The 23,116-nt window shown below is 45.6% G+C and overlaps 1 protein-coding gene across 2 annotated transcripts in view; it reads right to left on the bottom strand.

The window, feature by feature from the left end:
- Nucleotides 1–22,877, bottom strand: part of UBE4B (ubiquitination factor E4B) — a 123,187-nt gene extending 100,310 nt beyond the window's left edge. For both annotated transcript variants that reach the window (XM_044237125.1, XM_044237124.1), the window contains exon 1: nucleotides 22,145–22,877. In XM_044237125.1, coding sequence (XP_044093060.1) covers nucleotides 22,145–22,168 — 24 coding nt within the window. In that variant the 5' untranslated portion in view covers nucleotides 22,169–22,877. The remainder of the gene's footprint in view (nucleotides 1–22,144) is intronic.
- Nucleotides 22,878–23,116: the final 239 nt, after the last annotated feature.

Below are 23,116 nucleotides of genomic sequence, written 5' to 3'. Positions count from 1 at the left end.
CATTCAACAAATGCACCTGGAAGGTAGGAAACAAAAGGAGAACCAAGAACAGAGTCCTGAGAAACATCCTTTAGGGTGTACTGGGAAAGAGCAGTCTGCAATGGACACAGGAAAGTAAGAAAGCCATATACCCATGGCATCCAGAAGATGCTTGCCAAAAAAACATGATCACCAGGGTCAAAGAGATCACCAGGCCAAAGTGAGGTTAAAGGATATGTTTTGAGAAGTGCCCAGGGTCTGGCAATCTTAGCGAGGGCAGTATGGATGTAGCAATGAAGGGGAAACTGTGCAAACAAGCACATGGAGGAAAGGCTCTGGAAAATGAGGGGGGCTGGGAGACCCACTCCTGTAAGGGTCTGATCTGTGAAAGGGGAGGACAGGGATAAAGCAATAGTGAGAGAAGAGGACAGGACCAGACGGGGCATCCTGCTGTTTTTACCACCAGTGCGAGCTGGAGAGCTTCTGAATCAAAAGGGATAGAGCAGGAAGACAGAAGACTGAATGATTACCCAGAAAGCCAGGCACACGGCAAAACAGGACAGAAAAGAACACCGATGAAGACGCTGTGCTACACAGAAAACACAAAAATCCAGCACTCAGGGGTGCCTGGATGGCTCAGTGGGTCAAGCCTCTGCCTTCGGCTCAGGTCATGATCTCAGAGTCCTAGGATCGAGCCCCTCATCAGGCTCTCTGCTCATCGGGGAGCCTGCTTCCCCCTTTCTCTCTCTGCCTGCCTACTTGTGATTTCTCTGTGTCAAATAAATAAAATCTTTTGAAAAAAAATCCAGCACTTAGAACAGGGGTTGGCACCCCATAAATACTTCCCCTTTACCACTACCACAGTTATTATTTTTATCAGTAAGAGGCAGGTTTCATGACCTGAGCATGGAAAGAAGTTAGTGGGAATGAAGGAGGGAGGTAAAAGGAACAGGGAAAAGTGCCTGACTACTACGATTTCTTTGGAAAGCAGAAGACAATGTCACCTAGTGGGAATGTGGAGGGGCTGTCCCTTCAGCAAAGTGGGGGACGGGGGAGGTGGGTATTTTTAATACTTCTGGAGGGCAGTAGACCAGTCTGGAGGGCAGTGGAAGGGCAAAGACACATCCCTTGTGTCTTCCTAGGTAACTCTGGCTGCTTAGGACTGCGTTTTGCTCAAGCAAGACCCCTGTTTTCTGGACATTGGGCAGGCAGGGAGAGCTCACCGGCCCTGGGCCTGTGACTGAGCATTGCCCTCCCTGTGCACATATAAAGTGAGAACCCTGACCATACCGTCCCTTCCTGGGGTCACACAGTTGTCACCCATGTGAAGTGTTTAGCACATCCGAAGTGCTGGACACCTCAGCTATTACTGCGGTCATTATCATCATTTCTGGCATGCCAAAAAAGCCAAAACATGTTTTTCAAGAAAAGACCAAGAAAAGAAAAAGGTAATTTGTTATAGTAAGTGTTTGATTAGAAAAGATTAGTAAAATGGTTTAAAAGAAGGAAAAAGAAAACAAGTGACAGAGCAAAGTCTGTCATTCTGCAATTACCGTACAAAGAAAAGTAGCCCACTGACACCTGTGCCCACTGACGCTACACTTCCCTTCCCGTTATTTTTCTTCACATGTCCTCACAGCTATTTCTTACCCTAACCCTGACCGAGACTCAGACGGAGCCCCCTCACGTGCGGCACGAGGCCCACGTCGCGGCAGCTTCAGAAAAGGACGCTGGATCCCTCTTGACACTGACGTAGTAGCCCTACTGATCTTCTAGAAGGTAATCTGGCTACATTCTAGAAAATCCTTAAAGATGACCCCACCCTCTGATCCAGAAACCTTAGGGTTTCTAGACTTAGGGATTCTAGAAACCTTAGGGAACTTATCAGAAAATCAGAGGCAGCTGGGGGGCTCCATCCGCTGAGCAGCGGACTCCTGGTTTTGGCTCAGGTCATGATCAGGGTCCTGGGACGGAGCCCCGCACGCTCAGCGGGGAGGCTGCTTGAGATTCTCTCCCTCGCCCCCGCCTCTCCCCACAACGCGCGCTCTCGCACGTGGGCACCTTCTCTAAGAATAAATAGACTTAAAAAAGAAAAAAAGTCAGACAAAGACTCATACACAAAGCTTCATCACCGTCAGATATATTTAAAAAGGGGGGCTCTGGCTGGCTCAGCTGGTAGAGCAAGTAACTCCGATCTCAGGGTGGTGAGTTTGAGCTCCACGCTGGGAGTAGAGTTTACTTTAAAAAATAAAAATAATTTTTTAAAAAATTCAAAACTAAAGAAATAACATTTAAAAACATATATATATTAAAAAGGAAAAAACTGGGGCACGTGGGTGGTTCAGTTGGTTAAGCATCTCCCTTCAGCTCAGGTCATGATCCCAGGGCCATGGGATTGAGCCCCGAGTAGGGCCTCCTGCTCACTGGGGAACCTGCTTCTACCCTCTCCCTCTGCCCCTCTCCTCCCCGCTCATGCTCTCTTGTACGCTCTCTTTCATTTATTAGAGAGAACACGAGAGAGAGAGAGATCGTGCAGGAGCAGGGGCAGAGGGAGGGAGAGGGGGAGAAGCAGGTTCCCCGCTGAGCAGGGAGCCTGCCCGATGTGGGACTCGATCCCACACCCCTGGGATCATAACCTGAGCCAAAGGCAGACGCTTAATTGACTGAGCCACTCAGGTGCCCCAAATAAAATCTTGAAAGAAAGAAAGAAAGCCAGCCAGTCCTGACAACTACCTGAATTTCCTACATTTGGGGAAAAGCTTAATCACTACACTTAGTGATGGAAAAACCTGTAGCCATTAAAATTGGTGTTTTAATTCGTAAGGATGCAAGGAAATGCTTGTAACACGAGGTTAAGTTAAAATGCAATATACATAGCCATATATAATATGATTCCTATGATTTATTCATTGATTCCACAAACTTTCACCAAGTCCCAGTGTTTCCGGCAGAAATAAATGGGCTTTGAAAATTAAAAATGAATGTGACTTGTTCTGTGCTGTCAATCTAGCAGGGGAAACAGACACAAAAGCAGACTGCTCTAATGCAATATGGTAAGAGCAGAAGCCAAACCAGAGTGGGGGTCTGCAGGAATGTGGGGTGTTGAGGGAAAGGCTCCAGGGGAAGGTGACAAGGCAGCTGAGTCTTACAAGAGGGCGGGCTTGTCATGCTCAGGGAGGGAGGGCTTCAGGAAGAGCAGAGATACAGGAGTAAGGAAGAGTAGGGTACCTCATATATACACAGGGACAAAAGAGAGACAAGAGGCCCCTACTTTTGGAGTCACTTGTGCTAAGCCCCGTATCAGCAAACCAAGACTTACCACCTCACCTAACAGTTTCAACCTCTGCTGGGAGCGTAACTCAAACCAGTCAATCTGGAATTTCCTGACAGCACTAGGGAGGTGACCTGCCTGACAGACCCTTTCTGGCCCCCACAAAAGGATGAGGTGCTCTATTCTTTCCTTGTTCCTAAACCCCTTCTGCCCATAAAAGTTTGCCACTTTGTTTGGCTCTTAGGAACTCCTTTCCATTTGCTAGACGGCACGCTGTCCCATTCATGATTCATTGAATAATGCCAACCTATCTTTAAACTTACTCCACTGAATTTTGTTTTTTAACAACACAGACAAAATAATGGAACGCCAAAAAATAAAAGCCTAAAAAAACTAACAATGATTATCTCTGGATAACAAGGATTTGCCTTAATTCTTGATTTGGAAATCTTCTTATGAAGAATCATATAGAATTCAGTGTATCTATGTTACCAAATTTGTAATAAAAAAAATCAATCTGAATGAAGAAGGTAGGCTACAAAGATTTCTAAAATCTTTTCAAGTTCTAAAACTCCATGATTCTAAGAGTAAGAAAGGACGTTAGAAGATTTAGCTTGGAAAAAAAGAAATCCTAACCTAGAAAAAGAACTGGTATTCTTGGAAAGTGTGATTTGGAACAAAGATTTTCTTTTTACCTTCTGCTTCCTATTTTCCTTTTTAATTTTGCCTCCTAATACGATGAACCTAAAGGACATTTCCTGGTAGAATGCAGAGTACTCTAACCCTACCTCCACCGGCATGAAAGGGAGACATCAGAACAGAAGAACCGGCTACTGGTTGTCATCGCGTAACCGTGCACTGTGAGTGTTGACACACATGAATCCCACAGCCTCGACCCCCTTGCCCTCACTGACAAATGAAGGACCAAGCCCTCCAGTCAGCTGAGAACTGCCACGGGGCACATCAGGACACAGTGGAAAGAGAAGAACACAGGAGCACTGTCCCCTCTGCAACCCTCATTTTCCAATCATCTGCCTCCCTTTCCAGATTACTCACCCAGCTCAAAACAACGCTGACTCGAAGTGACAAAGAGCCTGATTTCTTCTCCAAAGGATATTATGACCATGTCCAGGCCTGACCCCCAAGTCACAACATTTATAAAGCAACTAATGCTTTGACCCAAACGCTTCCCATCACCCCCAAAATGTCACAGAAGACAGGGGGGCTCCGGAGGCTCCTGTCTCATTCTCCCTCTCAGAAGAGTTCTAGTTTGGATGTGACCATTTCACGGTCACCCTATATCCATCTGTTAGTCCCCCTCTCCTCCAGTACCTCTCTCTATCCCCATGCCCTCAGCTGCTGGCCATGCTTCCCTTCCCTGAGAAAGGAGAGGTTACCTTACTTCCTCCACAAGCCCTATTCTAGTTGACTAAATCTCTCAAAAATAAAATAAAAAATTCTTACAAAGGCCAAGTTCTAGCAATTACTAGCCAACTACACAACTTTCAAACTTGTCATCTTTTGAACTCCTACTGCCTTGGCTGCAACAGAACCGAAGAAATGGTTCTATTGTCATCAGAAACAAGACTGTGAACTGCTATTTTCTTAGAGAGCCAACAAGGCTGTGGTCCTTAGAATTCCCCCATGTAATCCAGTGATTCTATTTTTTCCATTACAAGGAGTTTTATAAACTGCAACAATTACTCACCCCAATACTTTCTGCCTCATCAGTAACATGGAAAACGTTAAGTGGGTCCAACCACACTCTGCCGGTGGGCAATGGCGAAGAACCAAAGGCATAACCCGCCTAGTCACCAAAGGTGCTTTCTTGAGTCACCTGTAATGCTTAGTTATTCTAATTAGTTCAAATTAGAATAATAAATAGCTTATAAGAATACTTATTCTAGACTCTTCATCAACATCTGCCATTAGAGCAACCTTTTTTAAAAAAGCATTCTGATTACAGGTGAGACCAGGGGCCAAGCAGCGGACGCGTGAATTGTCACCGCGTGGCACCATCTTCACAAAGTCTTCTACACGACACGCTCTCATGGGGCCAGCTCGGGTCACAACCCCAGCTGTACCCCTTTCTCGCTGTGTTACCTCTCTGAGCCTTCCCCATTTGGAAGGCGATGGCATAAACATCCCTTATCTAGCAAGAGTCGTCAGAGATAAAGGGAACAGAACCTACTACCTGAATTTTTATCTGCCTACAGTCTGTCTCCCCAAGCACAATGTAAGCTCCAAGAGGTCAGAGGCCTGATGTACTACATTCATGGCCATCTCCCCACTTAGTTATAACTTAGTTATCTCCCCATTAACTAATACGATGCCCAGTGCAGACGGCCACAGTAAATATTTGTTGGACAAATGGTTAAATGTCTACCTGACACACAATAAATAGTCATTACTTTTCTTCGTAACTTCAGCCTACATGTTTTCTCATTCTTTTGCTCTTTTCTGTCTTTAAGCCCAGACATTGTTTTCCTTAGGCTCAGGGCTCTGTCTCATCCAAGCAGTAGGAATATGGAGCACAGCCACTAAAAATTAGCATCGGACCTGTTGACTGACTACGAAACTGGCAGGAGAAACTACTAGAAGCAGGAACCCAAGTCCGCCAACATCCTAAGTCCGCAGAGATGCATCCTGAAAGGAGAACTATTTTCATTATACCCGGTTTTTGAAAAAATGATTCTTGCAACTACAATTTTATGTCCTCACCAAAAATATCCCAAGTGGTAGAGATGATGTGGGTAACCCCATTCTCATCTTTGATCCCAACTGGTTAAAGAGACAAGATAATAAGCCCAAGTAGCGGCTACTTCTGGCACATTCCATAAAATGGATTCTGGTCACTTAAAAGGAACCAAGTGGAACTGACAGCATTAAATATTTCTAAAGAATTTTTTTAAACCCAGGTATATGGAAAGTGTCTTAAATCCACCCACAAAATAATTATTGCTGAGACCCAAGGGTACACTCTTCTGCAGGAAGGTTCACTCATTTCCTGTGATCACTACACCAAAGCTCTGCATTCCCACCTAGTCTGAACACTCAAAGCCAATATTCTAGCAGATCTAGTCAACAGTGTGCAGTGCGCTCTTTCAGGGAGAGAGAATTCCCCTCTGGGCGCCGCGTGCCCATCAAGTTCTTGGTGTGAATACAGGTTTCCTTCCTAGTGTGAACTGTCAAGGTTAACTTCCTCCTGCAGGTTCTGCATCATCACTCGGCCAATGCCAACAGGCCCTTCTAAAAATCAGAAATGGCGGGCGCCTGGCTGGCTCAGTCTGGAACATGCAACTCTTAATCTCAGGGTCATGAGTTCAAGCCCTACATTGGGTGCAGAGCCTACTTAAAAAAATTTTTTTTAGGGGCACCTGGGTGGCTCAGTCGGTTAAGCGTCTGCTTTCGGCTCAGGTCATGATCCCAGGGTCCTGGGATTGAGCCCCACGTAGGGCTCCCTGCTCAGTGGGGAGTCTGCTTCTCCCTCTCCCTGTGCCCCTCTCCTCTGCAACTGCACACACTCTCTCATTCTAATCTTTAAAAAAATAATCTTTAAAAAGATGTTTTTAAAATGTTTTTACATAAGTAAATAAAATCAGCAATGGCCACATTTTTACACAACCATCTCATTCCAGGATGGGTGAATGTGCTTACCGTAGGCGATAACAGAGGAAAGGATGAAGAGGTGTCCACTGGGCACACTCCACAAGCACTTCTTCCACTCGGCATTCACTAAAGTTCTCCCACTCACAAGCCATTATAGTCACACCATCTCAAGGCAAAAGACTGCTTTACTCCCATTTCCCTAAGCCGTAAATCCACAAACTTGAGCGTGAGGACGTCTGAACAAAGTAAACATGAATGAACAAGCACAGCCCTCGCAGATGACTACCTCCACTGCCCCAAACTGTCCTTGAGGGAAAAAAAATGGGGCCCTTCTTCCAATGAAACTCCACAGAAATGGTATCAGGTCTGTACCTATCCTAAGTAGAAGATGAACTAATACAAAAGTAAAAGGTTCATTCATTCATTAATATTCATCAAACACAAAGGAATGTGTGCTGTCAACTGCCGGCACCCTAAAACAACACACGGAAAACAACAGAACATCTACTTGACATAATTGGCCTCTGAAATGCAACAGGGCTACAATTTTTTTAACTGGCCCACGAAATAATGACTGTCAAAACCAAAGTGTTAAATTCCTCTGGCAGATATACAATATGGAATAAGCAGTTGGGGTGTTTTTGTTTTTGTTTTTGTTTTTAGCATATTTTCCCTTGATCTCACCTCAAAAAAATTTATTTTTTTTCTGGTTTTTCATATCTCTCAATACCCTAAACATGATAATTTAATGAGTAAATCAAATCATAAACAGAAAGTTCTACTGAGTAAATTATAAAGGTTGCCAGGTACTTTTAAATTTTCCATTAATTCTAATTTCTTTCTTAGAAATAAGTTTCCCCTACTAGGACATACATATATACAAAATTGTACAGCTTGAATATTAAATGTACTTCATTCCTTTTGAAAACTGGGCACCAGTACATGATTATTTTTGGTCAGTCTTAATACCTGATCGGCCAACACAGATAAATATTTACAGAGAAACACTAATACTTTAAAAAACCAGTCTTTGGAGGACATTTTTTAATTTAAAAATTTTTTAAATGTTAAAACCAATAGGAGTGACAGTTTTACTTTTTTTCCTTTTCTCTTTAAGTAGGCTCCACAGGAAATATGGGGCTTGAACTCACGACCCTGAGACCAAGAGGCCCACGCTTTTCTGACTGAGCCAGCCAGGTACCCCACATGAGTAATAGCTTTAAATACAACAATCAAAAATAAATAAATAAATAAATCCAACAATCCATATTTCACAAAAAGAAGGAAGTGTTTTACTGTGAAAGCATGATCAAGATACATACTGCACTGGGTAAAATACAAAAGAAGTCCTACTGAGATTAGAGAGATAAAATGTAGAACATGAAAAAGATAACACGAAAGTAAATGCCTCTGTGTCAAAAACCCTCATTAAAAAAAAAAAATGAATCCACTGGTTGAAGTGAAATAAGTTATCCAAAGATGCCGTATCACACAGAAGTAGAAAATTTTTAAAGATCTCAAGAAACTCTATTAATGACATGACATCACAGTCAGACATACACTAACATTTTCTGCATAAGAACATGAACATCTCTCTTCGGTCAATTTTCGTATGGTTTCCTATAATCTTGGAATCTGGGCAAACTCTTCTCTGACGTTTATCCACCTGCACAGAGAAAGTCAAGAGACAAAGCAGGCCCGGCTACAGAACTGGCGGGACCTAGCACCAGATGAAAATGCAGGGTCTCCTGCTAAAGATTTATTAAGAATTCCAAGACATCAACAACAGGGTACTGAACCACGTGTGCATTAAACCATCCGACTGCAGGTCACATGCCTGGAACACCAGCCCTGGTGACAAGTATAGACACGGGTCTAACAGAAGACCCTGACCTGATATGCTTCTAGAAGAACGCCTGGTAGGTGACAGGTGTTCACTGTGCTCTGCTTGGAAGCCAGGAACTCAGCTCCCCAAAAGACCCATAAAAGCAAAGTACTACTTTATCTGCTCAGAAAATTGGACTAATTAAATTACAACACTAGTACACATCTAGAGTTTATACCAAACACTGACAGGGAACAAAGAAACAGTGTGCACTAAATACATTTCACAATGTTTAATTAGAAAGCTAATTAAGTCAAGGCCCAGCACTTCTTAATACTACACCCCCAAAAGATACCTCTCATCCCAGCCGGATTCTTGTCTTCAAAGAACAGGACAAGATGCTCAGGATGGAGCGGCTGGTGAGCAGTTAACCCCACGACCTCCAGTGCAGAGATCCACACCCCCCTTCCCGGCACTGCAGGACCAGCAGGCCCTTCAGAAGACTCAGTAAGTCCTCTGGTTTAGGGAGACTGGGTCACTCTGGGTATTATTTTTTAGGTCCGATATGTGACATCGCTTCTGGGACTCCTCAGGTCCTGTCTGCACGGCTCTCCCCGCTTTCAAACCTCCTGGCTCCATTCTTACTCCCTAGTTCCTTTAGGCCACCTGATCGCTCCTGATTTTAGAAAAAGGCAGAGGGGAGGCGGCGTGCCTGGGTGGCTCAGTCAGTTAAGCGTCTGCCTTCATCTCAGGTCATGATCCCGGGGTCCTAGGACTGAGCCCCACATCAGGCTCTCTGCTCAGTGGGGAGCCTGCTTCTCCCTCTCCCTCTGCTGCCACTCTGCCTGCTTGTGCCCCCTCTCTGTCAAATAAATAAATAATCTATTTAAAAAGTGGGGGGAGAGCCCAGTATGGCTTAATACTGAGTGAGAAGAGAAGTTTAAGGAATGGAGAGCGAAAATTCCGAATCAGCCTTCCATACAAGCCAGGGCCTGTTCGTTACCGTAACCTGGAAGATTCGGCCTTTTACACTCTTGGCATTATTATAGGCAAACCTCATTTTACTGCACCCTGCTTTCCTGCACTCTGTAGATACTATGTTTTTCAAATTGAGCGTCTGTGGCAACCGTCCATCGAACAAGTCTACTGGCGCCGTTTTTCCAACAGCATTTGCTCACTTTGTGTCTCTGCGTCACATTCTGGTAGTTCGTACAATAGTTCAAACTTTCTCATCGTTATTATATTTGCTATGGTGATCTGTGACCAGGGATTACGACTCATTGAAAGCTCAAATGATGGTTTGCGTGTTTTAGCAATAGTTTTAAATTAAGGTATATATATTTTATGCTATATTTATATGCCTATAGATATACATATTTTTATAAAAATACACATACTTTTAATGCTACTGCACACTTAACGGACTACAGTGTAGCGTATACACGCTTTTACATGCACTGGGAAACAAATCTGTTTGACTGGCTTTATTCTGATAACGCGCTCTGTTCAGTATCGCTTACACTGCAGTAGTCTGGAATAAAAACTGCATTATCTCCAAGGTGTGCTGTGCATGCAAGGAAGTTTCTAGATATTGTACGGGCAGCCACTAAAATTCTAATTTTGTACAATTCAAACTTACGTATGTCCCAGGAATCCAGCCTGCCAGGGCACTGTGCTGGGAAATTTACATGTCGCTGCAAGTGTTCTGAAGAACAATGTCACGAGACAGGTGTTCCTACCCCCAGTTTTACAAGCTGAAGAAACTGAGGCTCAGAAAGTACTTTGCTCGGGGGTCCTCCAAATGGCTGGTTTGCTTAAAACTCACATTTATCTGACTCTAGTTACAATTGCCTACCTTTACCTAAATGATATCCCTTAATGTACTAACAACAAAAAACAATCTCGCCTGGGTCTCTCAGTTGGTTAAGCAGCCAACTATTGGTTTTGGCTCAAGTCATCATCTCAGGGTCGTGAGATCGAGCCCCAGGCCAAGCTCCCTGCTCTGTGTGGGATTCTCTCTCCCTTTCTCTCTGCCTCTCCAGCTCATGCTCGCACGCGCTCTCTCTCTCAAAATAAATAAATAAATCTTAAAACAAAACAAAAAAACCCCTACAACACAAGAACTGGGACTCTCAAAAAGGCACCCTGTATTCAATTCATGCATTCAGCAAATATTTTCTATTTAAAGATTTTACTTATTTATTTGAGAGAGAGAGACAGAGAGCACGCATGAGCAGGAGGAGGGGCAGGGGGAGAGAAAAAGCAGACTTCCCCCCGCTGAGCAGGGAACCCGATGCCAGGCTTGGATCCCAGGATCCTGAGATCCAGACCTGACCCAGGAGCCGAAGTCAGACACTTAACCGACTGAGCCACCCAGGAGCCCCTCAACAAATACTTACTGGGGCCACTATGCACCAAGCCCTGTGTTACAAGCTGGGTAAGAAACAGTGAAGGAGGACGGTCAGGAGCTTATGTCATACCAGCTGGTACATTACACGCACAGACAATTCCAGTGCAGAGTGACTGGCATCAGGACAGGAGAGGCCATTTAACGAAACACCTTTTGCATTTTCTCTACTTCTCCCCAGCCACCCATCTTTCAGCTTCCGCCCATACTGTGGTGGTTTAGGGGACCTCTCTGTCTGGGCCTGATACACCCTAAAACCTCTGAGATCAGCAAATACTGACCCTATCAGATTTTTTCACCATCTCCAATTTTTCCTCAGTGGTTCCAGTAATTTCCACAATTAACTTCAAAAGAATGAATGTTAACTGAGTTTGCTCAGAGTAAGAGATAACTGAAACACTGACCCTCACCACAGACTTTTCTCAATGTCCAAACTCCTGAGCATCTTTAAGGACTAACTCAATCCTCCTGGAGGAAACAGTCAGCATGACCTGCCCCCCCCCCCCAGAACTAAGTCCCTTTACTTAACCATCTGGGGCAGCACCTGCACTCCAGCTGCCTGTGCCTGGTCTCTCCACTGGACTATGAGTTCACTGAAGGCAAAGACCAGGTCTTTTTTTTTTTTCTTTTTTAAGATTTTACCCATTTATTTGACAGTCAGAAATCACAAGTAAGCAGAGAGGCAGGCAGAGAGAGAGGGGGAAGCAGGCTCCCCACTGAGCAGAGAGCCCGATGCGGGGTTCGATCCCAGGACCCCAGGATCATGACCTGAGCTGAAGGCAGAGGCTTTAACCCACTGAGCCACCCAGGCGCCCCCAGGTCTTACTCGTAGTAGGGATGGTATCTCCAGCTGTGTGCCCCTCAGTACCCAGCACAGAGTACACATCCTACCTATACTTGTTCAAAGTAAACAGAATTGGTAATATCTGCCATCTACATATTTACCACTTCTTTTTTTATTAAAGTTTTTTAAAATTAACTATAATATGATCTAGTGTTCTTCTGATTATAGTTCAAAATTTCTTTGCAACATTCTTCAGGCCCCAAACACCCTGCTAGGAACAATATACAAAATGTATCTTTATGCCTTTCCGTCCTACTTCAGGAAGAAGGGAGCAGGGGAAACACTGAGTAAGTATCTACTGACTGAGGAAAGGCACTGGTGATTGTAACAGAGAATGGTAAAAGGCAAATTTTGAAAGATGTGCTGTGCTCACCAAGTACTCTCTCCCCACTTCTTTTATTTTTTTTTAAGATTTTATTTTATTTATTTGACAGAGAGAGAGATCACAAGTAGGCAGAGAGACAGGCAGAGAGAGAGAGAGAGAGGGAAGCAGGCTCCCTGCCTAGCAGAAAGCCCGACATGGGACTCGATCCCAGGACCTCAAGACCATGACCTGAGCCAAAGGCAGTGGCTCAACCCACTGAGCCACCCAGACGCCCCCTCCCCACTTCTTAAATCCATGCTTCTACCATTTTCTGAGGATTCCTCGGCCTCTGCCTGGAGCCTGTCCCTCGCTCCTCGGTTCCTATCCCCCTCCCATTCTCCCTTAACCACTGCTGGTCAGCCGTGCAACTGGCCTTGTCGACGTCATCAAGCACCTCCGCCATCACCAAGCCCTAGCATCAAGGCCTAGTCCTCCTCTAACTTATTTCACTGACCATTAAACAGAGTTGAACATTCCCCTCTGGCAGGAAACACTTTCTTCTAGATGCCCAGACTCCATGAACTCTTGACCTTCCTCCTACCTTAGTGGCTGTCCGTCAGCAGTCCTCCTCTGGGTCCGGTGTATCTCCCCCCACCTCTCACCGCTGCCGCGGCTCAAGACTCAGTCATCTTACTTCCTCTCTTCGCTCTTTACGCTCACTTCCTATGCAATCGGACCATTCTCCTGATTTTTTAAAATTTTTTTTGAAGATTTATTTCTGTATTTGGGAGAGAGAGAGTACAAGCAGAAGAGGAAGAAGGAAAGGGAGAGAGAATCTAATCTAAGAGAGATCTCCCTGCCCAGTGTGGAGCCCAATGTGGGGCTCCATCTCACGACCCCGAGATCATGACCTGAGACGAAACCAAGAGTCAGCAACTTAACCGACTACCCCACCCAGATGCCCCCATTCTCATGATTTTACATATACTGACACATCCCGATCGGTATCCCAGCCCCAACCTCCTCCTTGAGCTGCAAACCCAACACCTATCAACAACCTACTTAACATCTCCATGCGGAGAACTGCTAAGCAATCTAGTCATCATACGACTGAAACATAACTTAGTTTCTTCTTCCAGTCTTCTTTCAATATTCCTCACTGCAGTAGGTGACAACTCCATTCTTCAAGCTGTGTAGGCTTAAACTCTTGATATGACTGTGGTAGAGCCTGCCAGTTGCCTCCTTGTTACCTAGTCAGCCACCATTTGGTTGGGGCCATGTGACTAAGTTCTGGCCAAGAAGGTGTAAGCAATGATGTGTGACACTTTCTGATCATGTCCTTAAGGGACAGGAACATGTCCTCCCCTCCCCTTTAGTCCCCGAATACTGGAACACAGATGCGTGAGCAGGTGCTGGAGCTGCCATGTTGGACTACAAGCTACACACCTCACACTGGGGATGAGAGCACAAAACGGAATGAGTCTGGCTCCCTAGGAATCGTGAAATTACTAAACCAACTCTCAACCACCTACTCAGATTTTTACTTGAAAGAAAAATAAGCTTCTACCTTGTTTGAGCCATTACTGTGTTGGATCCCTAGGCTGCAGCAGCCGAGCCCGTATCTTAACAAATGCACAGAATTTGGAATCTGGAAGTAGACAACCTAAATAGACTACAATTATGTGGCAATGGCGTGGGGGTCAGCATGGGCACAGATATTGCAGGACAGAAGGTTGGTGACCCTCGTTAGGCCACAACAAAATATTTGGTAAAACCCGTGACATCTTCCAAAATTGGCTGCATGCCAACATGGCCTGTAATTCTAGGGGAACTGGTTGAACAATTCAGAATTTGGGAGCTAACTGGCTTCCTGCCACTTTTTGAAGCAAGAAGTCCCATGAGAGTGAGACAGATTCAAGCTACAACCTGCCGATTTGCATGCAGAGATAAAAGGGAATACAGGTCTGCCTAAGGCATGTCCATTGCCTACAGTCCAAACCAACTCAGAATCTGAAAATTTGGGGGCTAAAAAGGGTTGATAAAGCCAACTCCTTCCATATCCAGCAAGAAAGAAGCTAGCAAAACTGTTCATCCCCGGAAGGGGATATTCTCCAATGACACGTCCCCAGAGGAAAACATACTGAAAAACCACCACAAAGGGCAGGGGCCAAGGGAGTTCCTCCAAGAGAGCAGCAGACCAAGGACTGCTAAATGAGCAGTCAGGAATTCCTACCACTGCCAAGGCAGGAAGTCCCCACAACATGGCCTGGCAGGAGCTAATGGTGACTAAGGACCAGTGAAGGGTCTGTCCTCCCCATTCTTCCCTAGCCCAAACCAGAGTTCTAGTTCCATTATCCTTTCCTACCGAATCACAGTACAGGAGGCAGGGGGCAGTGTCAGGGGGAACCAGTAGGTACCTTGTATTTCAGTCTAAAGCTTCCTAGGCTGTGTATCAATCAGCCAGAGATTCCGGGCTCTGAAGCTGTCTCCTTTGGAAAGGTGCACAGTGTGTTCTAGATTTGGGAAGAAAGGTCTGGAAAGAAAGGCCTAGACTGTCCTCCCTTTCTAACATAAAAGAACTTTTTGGTGAACATATGGCTACCCAGGAGAACCTGTACTTTTCAGCGTCTCAGCAAGGAGCTATGGCCACATGCCTTGGGTTCTGCCTGTATTTTTCATTAGCCAATGGGTGGCGAGCAGAAATGATCATGGAGCTTCCAAGTTGTGCCATTCAAGCGAAGGAATATGATGTCTCCTTCCCCTCTCCTCTCTTCCCTCCTGCTAGAATGAGGACATGGATAGCCCAAAAGATGGAAGCCCTATGTTAGGCAAGTTGGAACAATGAGACAGAAGGCACCTGGGCCCCTAATGAACACAAAGCGGCCTCAGCAGCCCCAGCCTCCTATTTAGGGAGAAATAAACCTCGATCTGGCATAAGCAGCCGCGACTGCAGGCCCGCCCAGTGACATCCCGACTACTGCTATTGCCATTCTCCCCTCCACTCTTACATGCCACGTCCCCCACCATCCCCCGGTGCGACGGGTTCCCGCCACTACCTGACCAGCCGTTCTCTGACCCTTTGTTACTTCTTCACGAGAACCCTGCCCTGGGACCGCCTCCTTTCTGCTTTCACTCTTTCCCCTTTTGTCTACGCACTGCACAACATATGATCCTTTTAAAACATAAATCAGAATGGGGCGCCGGGCTAGAACAGTCAGTGGAGCATATGACTCTTGATCTTATGGTCTGGAATTCAAGCCCCACACTGGACATAGGGATTTAGTTTTAAAAATTTAAATAAATACAGTAAAAAAAAAACATCAATCAGAACTTAAGACTCATGAAGGCAGGGTTTCTGCCTGAACTTTTCATTGGTACCCTCACAGTCTAGAATAAGACTGGACATATATTTCACCAAATTTAAGATGTCAGTGTTTGGGGCGCCTGGGTGGCTCAGTGGGTTAAGCCTCTGCCTTCGGCTCAGGTCATGATCCCAAGGTCCTGGGATCGAGCCCTGAATCGGGCTCTCTGCTAGGCAGGGAGCCTGCTTCCTCATCTCTGCCTGCTTCTCTGCCTACTTGTGATCTCTCTCTCTGTCAAATAAATAAATAAAATCTTAAAAAAAAAAAAAAAGATGTCAGTGATTATAATAAGCTGCACTGTTATTTTTTGCACTGCCAAGGAAAAAAAGTGCTGCCCATTAAACCACAACGAAATGGCCTAGCAACAGATCAGGACAGAGTTGTAAACAGCTACACCAGTCTCCGGTTGCTCTGAGATTTCTCTCTGAGGAACGTGGAGTGTCTGTGATCTTGAGCCGCGGTGCCGAGGTAGGAAAGGCAATCCTTCCAGCTGTATGTTCAATTTCAAAATGTCGCCCAGCTTCATAAAGGTACAGACTGCTGCCTTTCTAAAGCTCCCTAATACATTTCGTTCGTGCTTTGCAATAAAAGATGGAATCATGGTCATTCCTCCAATCACAAACATTTTCTTTACTAGTATCATACTGACAACGCACTGCGGCCAACGATCCTCCTGCATACAAAGTAACATTTGCTTTTTCATTACTGCTGATCAAGGTGTGATCTGGGGGAAGGCAATTGCAATGGCAACTAAGTTTAACACCCCCGGCACCGCCACTGGACTGAAGGGGCAGTAGTATAAACAGGTAGAACCAGGTGTGAACACAAACAGGAAATGACAAGTGTGTCAGACCTGCCGCCTGGCCAACAGTGATGATACCATTGTAACAAGCACCCCGATGTCAACAGGTGTTAAAACGCGAAGGAAAAAAAGGGGTGGGGAAGGGCATCTCACAACTGAACCCCAGTTAGAAGAACTCTGATTTTTGCCCAATGAATGACTGACTGACTCCTCCTGCTCCTGTGTCCTGGCTCAGCGGCCTCCAAGCACACCGTGCCTCCTTGCTGTTCCCTGAGCAGACCAAGGATGCGCCAGGTCTCCTGCTGTTCCTTGTACCTGGGAACACTCCTCCCCTCAGATGGCTCCCTGTTATCCCTGCATTTGCTATTCAAAAGCCACCTCCTGGGGCACCTGGGTGGCTCAGTTGGTTCAGCATCTGACTCTTGATTTCAGCTCAGGTCATGATCCCATCCTGGGATGGAGCCCTGCGCTGGGTTCCACGCTCAGAATCTGCTTGGGATTCTCTCCCTCCCTTTGCCCCTCCCCCTGCTCATGTTCCCTCTCCCCCTCTCTCTCTCCAATATATAAATACAACCTTGAAAAAAAAAAAAAAGCCACCTCCTCAAACTGTACGTGCTTCACGTCCGCATTACTCTCCACCCCTTTTGCTAATCTGGTTTTTCTTGGTAGTCTTACCGCCACATGACATTCTAAGGGTACATGTTTGTTTATGTTTCCTCCCACCGAAACGAAGCGCCATGTGAACAGGCTCCTGCAGCAGCTGACACGCAGCAAGTAAACAGCAAATGCAGTTCAATGAGCTGCTTATGGGAAGACACGTCCACTTACACGTAGTCTAAACACCATGTGAACAAACACAGTCTGCACCAAGCAAAGGTCTGAGACCCAAGGGCCTCTCGTCACAAGTCTTTCCGTCTTCTTCCCCTACAAGATAGGAGGCCATATGATGAGCTCCGTTTTTAGCAATAACTGGGGCTTCCACTTCCCATCTCAAAAGGAACAGTTAAAATACTATAAACATCATAAACTTGCTTAGATTATTTGTTTTCAGGTAGTTTAGTGAAGGGATTAAGAAATCTGGAATCAAAGGTGCCCGGGCAGCTCAGTCGGCTAAGCATCTGCCTTCAGCTCAGGTCATGATCTCAGGGTCCTGGGATCGAGTCCCCTATCGGCTCCCCGCTCAGCAGGGAGTCTGCTCCTCCCTCTCCCTCTGTGATCCCTCTTGCTCTTGCTTTCTCTCAAATAAATTGATGAAAAAAAAAAAAAGAAAGAAAACTCTGGAATCAAACTCTGGATTAGAATCCACAATCCACTTCCTAGTTGTGCATCTTTTAGCAAGTTAGTTAATTTCTACCAGCCTTAATTTTCTTATCTGTAAAATGGGGGTGATATTACCAACCCTGCTGAGCAAGTTAAATGCTTAGCACATATTGAACGCTCAGTGAATGTTAGCTGGTATCATAATCATTCTCTGTCTCTTGGCTAAGGCAGACAGAAAGGGTGAAGAATGGACGTGGGGGCTACATCCCACTTTCCTACCAGGCTATGGGAAGAAACCTAGTTACAGAGTGGCAGCAATTACCTACTGCGAAAAAAGTGAGCTTAGGTTCTGAGGCCTGTTACAAAAAAAGAAAAGGTCTCAGAGATGGAGAGGTCAGAGTGGAAAGGCCAGGGGTGGGGGTCTCTATGTTGGCTCCTCTTTCAATGTTCTAAAAATCTGCTTGTTCTTTGTCTGGATTTCCTCATTCTCCCTCCATCCGTTCTTCTCTCAAGCTAGAAACCAAGGAATCATCTTTTTCCCTCCTCCCCCAGCCCCACCTCCTTTTCATCAAGAAGTGGGTTAACTCAGATCCTCAGCATTTCTGCTGTCTGCCTTCCTCCATCCCCACCGCCAATGCCTTCCTTTGACTCTACTGCTCACTTTAGAGGACAACACAAGCCCCTCATCTGTCTCCCGGCCTGCAGCCGCTTTCTTCCAACCTTCTTCCGACCCACGACCCACGTTTACACCTTGCTAGTCACCTTTCTAACCCCTTCACATTCCTCAGAGGCTTCTTACAGTCCTACTGACAAAGTGCAAACTCCTAAGTACTTCTGAGACCCTCTGAGATCTGGTGCCTGCCTACCTGCAGCCACTCCCCTAGCAAAATCCTGCCTCCAGGCTCTCATTCGTTTTCCTGGGCTGCCCCCTCTCACAGCCACTTCCAAGAACCTGTCGCCTGGCCTGGCGACTGCTCAGCATTACTTTTTCTTGAAAGTTTCCACTACAGCCAGCACTGCCCCACCAGGGGTCTCTTCCTGTTTTTCTTACTGTCTTGTGCATCCCTCCACAAAAGCACTTAGTACCCTACAACGTAACTGGTGGACTTCCTACCTATCTCGACCTCTACCACACCTCCTGGTTAAACTACAATTTCCGTAAGAAAAAGGACTTTCGGGCGCCTGGGTGGCTCCGTGGGTTAAGCCTCTGCCTTCAGCTCAGGTCACGATCCCAGGGTCCTGGGATCGAGTCCCACATTGGGTTCTCTGCTAGGCGGGGAGCCTGCTTCCCCTCTCTCTCTGCCTGCCTCTCTGTCTACTTGTGATCTCTGTCTGTCAAATAAATAAATAATAAAAATTAAAAAAAAAGAAAAAAGAAAAAAAGAAAAAGGACTTTCTCCTCACCTACCTAACACATCACTGGGGATACACAACATCCTTAGGAAAAAAAAAAAGTTTGTTGAGTGAACAATTTTGGAGGGGGGCTGGTGAAGGGTTAATACCGAAAAGACTATAAACTCGATCACATCATGAATGTATTCACAAGAAACAACACTCCTACAGAAAAACTATGTAGATCAAGCACGTTAGTAGGACATGTACATGGAAGCTGCAGTGAATTTACTGGCAGTTGTTAAGCAATAAAATGTAGCAAAAAGAGTTTTTAGATCAGGCACAAGATCTAATTTTTAGATGAGGTTTGAATTCCAACTCAACCACTTCTATGCCAAATCACTATGGACAAGTCAGTTAACCTAAATCTCACTTGCCTCATCTACAAAACAAGGAAAATTCAAAGATCTTCTTGGTCACACTGTTGTATGGAATGAGACAATGATTGTAGAGTGGCTGGCCCTGAGCAGGTTTCTGAGGCTGTTAAGAAATGCCGCTCCTATTCCACTTAAAGAACACAGCTAAAAAGTGCAAGGTCACATATTCTGCACTTGGGAAGGAAGACTTACCACTCTTCTAAAACCTTGACCACACCCTAACTATCCCAGCCAGCCATCTTGAAGATGAACTAGGTCATAAAGAAGATTTAGCCCAAAAAATAAAAAAAGGGAAAAAGAAAGAAAGAAGAGGAAAGAGGAAAAAGCAAATCATTTCCATGCAATTTCATCACCACAGCTGAAAAACAGTTTAAAATACCTGTCCTGCCCTCCTCATGGCATCATTTCGGTAGGGAGAACACATGAGTAGGCCACAGACGGAATGTCATGTACATAATGAAGCCTTGGAATGTGGGTTCCTGAAGAGAATGAACTTAGTCATGGATCTGCTCCCCAGAGCAATGAATTCACTGTAAAGTGCCACATAAATAACAAGCACCAAGGAACTTAAAGAACTACTCTACACAAGATTAGAGAAGTGTAAGAATTTCAGGTGATCTATGAGAGGCCCATAATCTAAAATCCTCTAAAGCTACCAGTCTGGTTTGGACCCATCTCTGTTTTGCAGGGAGTGTATCTGCAGACATTTTCATTTTGTTTGAATATAAAACTCTCCCTTACCTAATTGCCTAATTTAGATCGAAGATCACTGTCTTACCTGTTTTCATCCTGAGATGTATTTTTGAATTTCCAGCAAGAGAAATGTCTTATTTTCTAACCAAATGAATGCCACCTACCATATCTGTGACACAGTTTCCACCAAGAGATGCACAATACAAAGGCAAAACCTCTGGAAATGTCTTTGTTGAGAACCGTTCACTCAATTCCAGAATTAAGGAAATGACTTAAAAACAAAAGCAAAAACAAACAATTTGTTCTAGGTTCAGCTGAGGCTGAATTACCAATTATTGAACTGTTCCTCTTTGTTCAGGCCACGTAATAGTTGAAAGTAATTTTATGTTGATCTAATACTAGTGAATTTAATTTTTCACATTGATTTCACTATTCCGTTGGCCTTGAAAATCTCCTCCACAATGATTACATTTGTTCCTATACAGTCACAAAAAAGTTACAACTCCAAGACTGGTTAAAGTGAAGTGCCACAGTGTAGACTATGCAGTATCTTTAACTGGTCTCTACGCTTTGTTTGTCTGACGATTTCTTGGTATGAGAAACCTCTGAACCAGCAGCACGTTGAGAAAAATAAATAGTTTCTGGAAGCAAAGGGCTACTAAAAAACAGAAGCTCTTTGCCTTAATTTACCCATTAGAATTACTACTGAAGAAGGGGAGAGCAGATTTTTAAAAATTACCTAAAACAAAGTGCCTTTAAGGAGATCTCTTGAGAATTCCTACCGGAATGAAAGAAACTGTTCAATATTCTTCTAATTTTAGTTAGATTATATTCCTGATGTATTTGAGAAAACAAAGTCCATAACACAGAATGAGCACTCCTGACTCTCCAAATAGCCAAGCATCACAACCCACAAAATTATTTGTTTCCCCTCCCACGTTATATCTGAACTCACCACTTGCAAGTCCCATATCTGGATGTATTTAGTCCCTAAGTAAATATATTTAACTACTCTAGCTAAATCTGAAGCATGTAAGTCTTGCAGTTTAGCCGACCTGATGGATGGCTACTTTCTCAGTACTCTAGGGAAGTTTTTTAAGAACTAGTGAAAGAAATGAGGAGGTAGATTGAAGAGAGGGAAGCCAGCAGGGGTCCTGAAAGGGAAGCTCCTCATCTGGAAAAAGGAAGGGAAAAGTGAGTAGAATCACAGAATCAATTCCTTGTACCCTAATTGCCACTGTTTTCATGACAACCTTAATAAACAATCTTTAAAATATCAAGAAAGAGATCTGTAAAACTCCTTTCAGAAATGATAACAGGGGAAGTTTACAAAGTCATTTGCTACCATTTGCTTCCTGTTCAGTGTCTGCTACAGCAAAAGACAAGTTTGAAAGGGCCAAAAACTAGAAAAAAGGCTGAATGAAAGAGAAGTATGCCAGGGGTCATCAGTTCTTGTTATGTTACAGATTTTAAATGGAATTCACTAGGCTTTTGGGAAAAAATATATTTTGTTACATATCAAAGAATCTGTCTGTAGGCCACCCCCAAACACATATGTTTAATCAACTTACACAAGGCAACAGCCACACATACTGGGGATTTCAAAAACTACCTTTTAAAACATACACCCACACACTGTAATCCCACCCAAAATTATTCTTTAAATCTCTGCAGTAAGGCGCGCGTGCACGCACACACACACTTAACTTGATGTAAATCTAGCCCTTCTTGCTTAAACATCCTGAGGAAAAGAATGAACGCCTCAATATGCTCTCCTCTTCTTCAGACCCTAAAAGACTCGAAAAGAAGCAAATGGAGTTCAAAACGAAGAAAGAAGGCAAGGTAATACAGGAGAATACAACTGGAGACCAGCTCGGGGGCTCATTTTTTTCTTGGAAAATGTCATCTCCATTCTTTCCCCAAACCCAAAGGCCAGGCACCACTGGCGCAATACCATCCCTGTCCAAAGCGCCAAAGAGTTGCCAACTAATCTCCCAAGGTGTCCCCCAACCTCCTCACCTCATCAGCGCTCAGCTCCTCCATCGCTTTCCTCTTAATGGTGAAAGGCGTTAGGGAGAGATCCTTCTGTTCTTGAGACCAGGGCGGGAGGAGAGTGGAAGGTGTCTATCGGGCTGTCTGGTCCCCCGAATGGGGGAGGTTTCAGAATTGCATAGTCAGAGGTTAAAAAATAAGAACACGAGAGGCACTGAACCGCCTTGGCGTCGGTCACTCCAATCGCCCCACAGACTCCTACAGCTGCTTGTGCCCCGGGGAGCCTCCTTTGGCCACCACCGCTGCTGCTCTACAGGGTTATCTTAAGGCGCCACTCTTGCCCTCTGCTTCCCAGGTTACCCAGACCAGGGACTCGGGTCTCCAGCACGTCTCGTGCCCTGAGCCTGCTGTGTCTTCGTGGTGGTGACGCGGCAGGTGCGCTTCCTCCAGCAGATCCTGCTCTCCTTCCTACCCTTTGCCCCAGGCGGGAACTGTTCGACTGCAGAGTGGATGCCCCGAGGTAAGGCGACCCCAGAACCGCCAAGGCAGAGCCCAGCACTGAAGAGGGAAGCCCCTCCCCTCCCAAAGCAGGCCGGCCACGCCCCGCCTCCACGCCGGAGCCCGGGCAGGGGGGAGGGGGAGGACGGGACTCGCGATGCTCTGGATGGAAGAGTAAATCCTCCTACCCCTCCACCCCTACTCTTACCCCCTCGCCCCACCAAGTATTATTCATCAAAACAACAGGGCGGCCATCTTTGAAAGGGATCACGTGACCCCGCCACAGAGGCGGGGCTCCTGGCCCCAGGACGAAGCAGCCAATGGGCCGCGGGCGTCGCGCCGCCGATTTCCTCTCGCCTGCGTCTCCTCCCGCCCCCGCCCCACCCCCTCCCCCGCAGCAGCGCCGCGCGGGGGAGGGGCGAGCGCGGCTGCGGGCGGGCGGGGGGGCGGGGCGGCGCGGTGCCATGGCGACGGCCCGGGGGTGGCGGGCGCGGCAGGCGG

Source organism: Neovison vison, chromosome 2, assembly GCF_020171115.1.
Source record: "Neovison vison isolate M4711 chromosome 2, ASM_NN_V1, whole genome shotgun sequence".
NCBI classification, from domain to species: domain Eukaryota; kingdom Metazoa; phylum Chordata; class Mammalia; order Carnivora; family Mustelidae; genus Neogale; species Neogale vison.
Note: the sequence above shows the minus strand (reverse complement) of the source record. Positions and strands in the feature narration are given on the sequence as shown.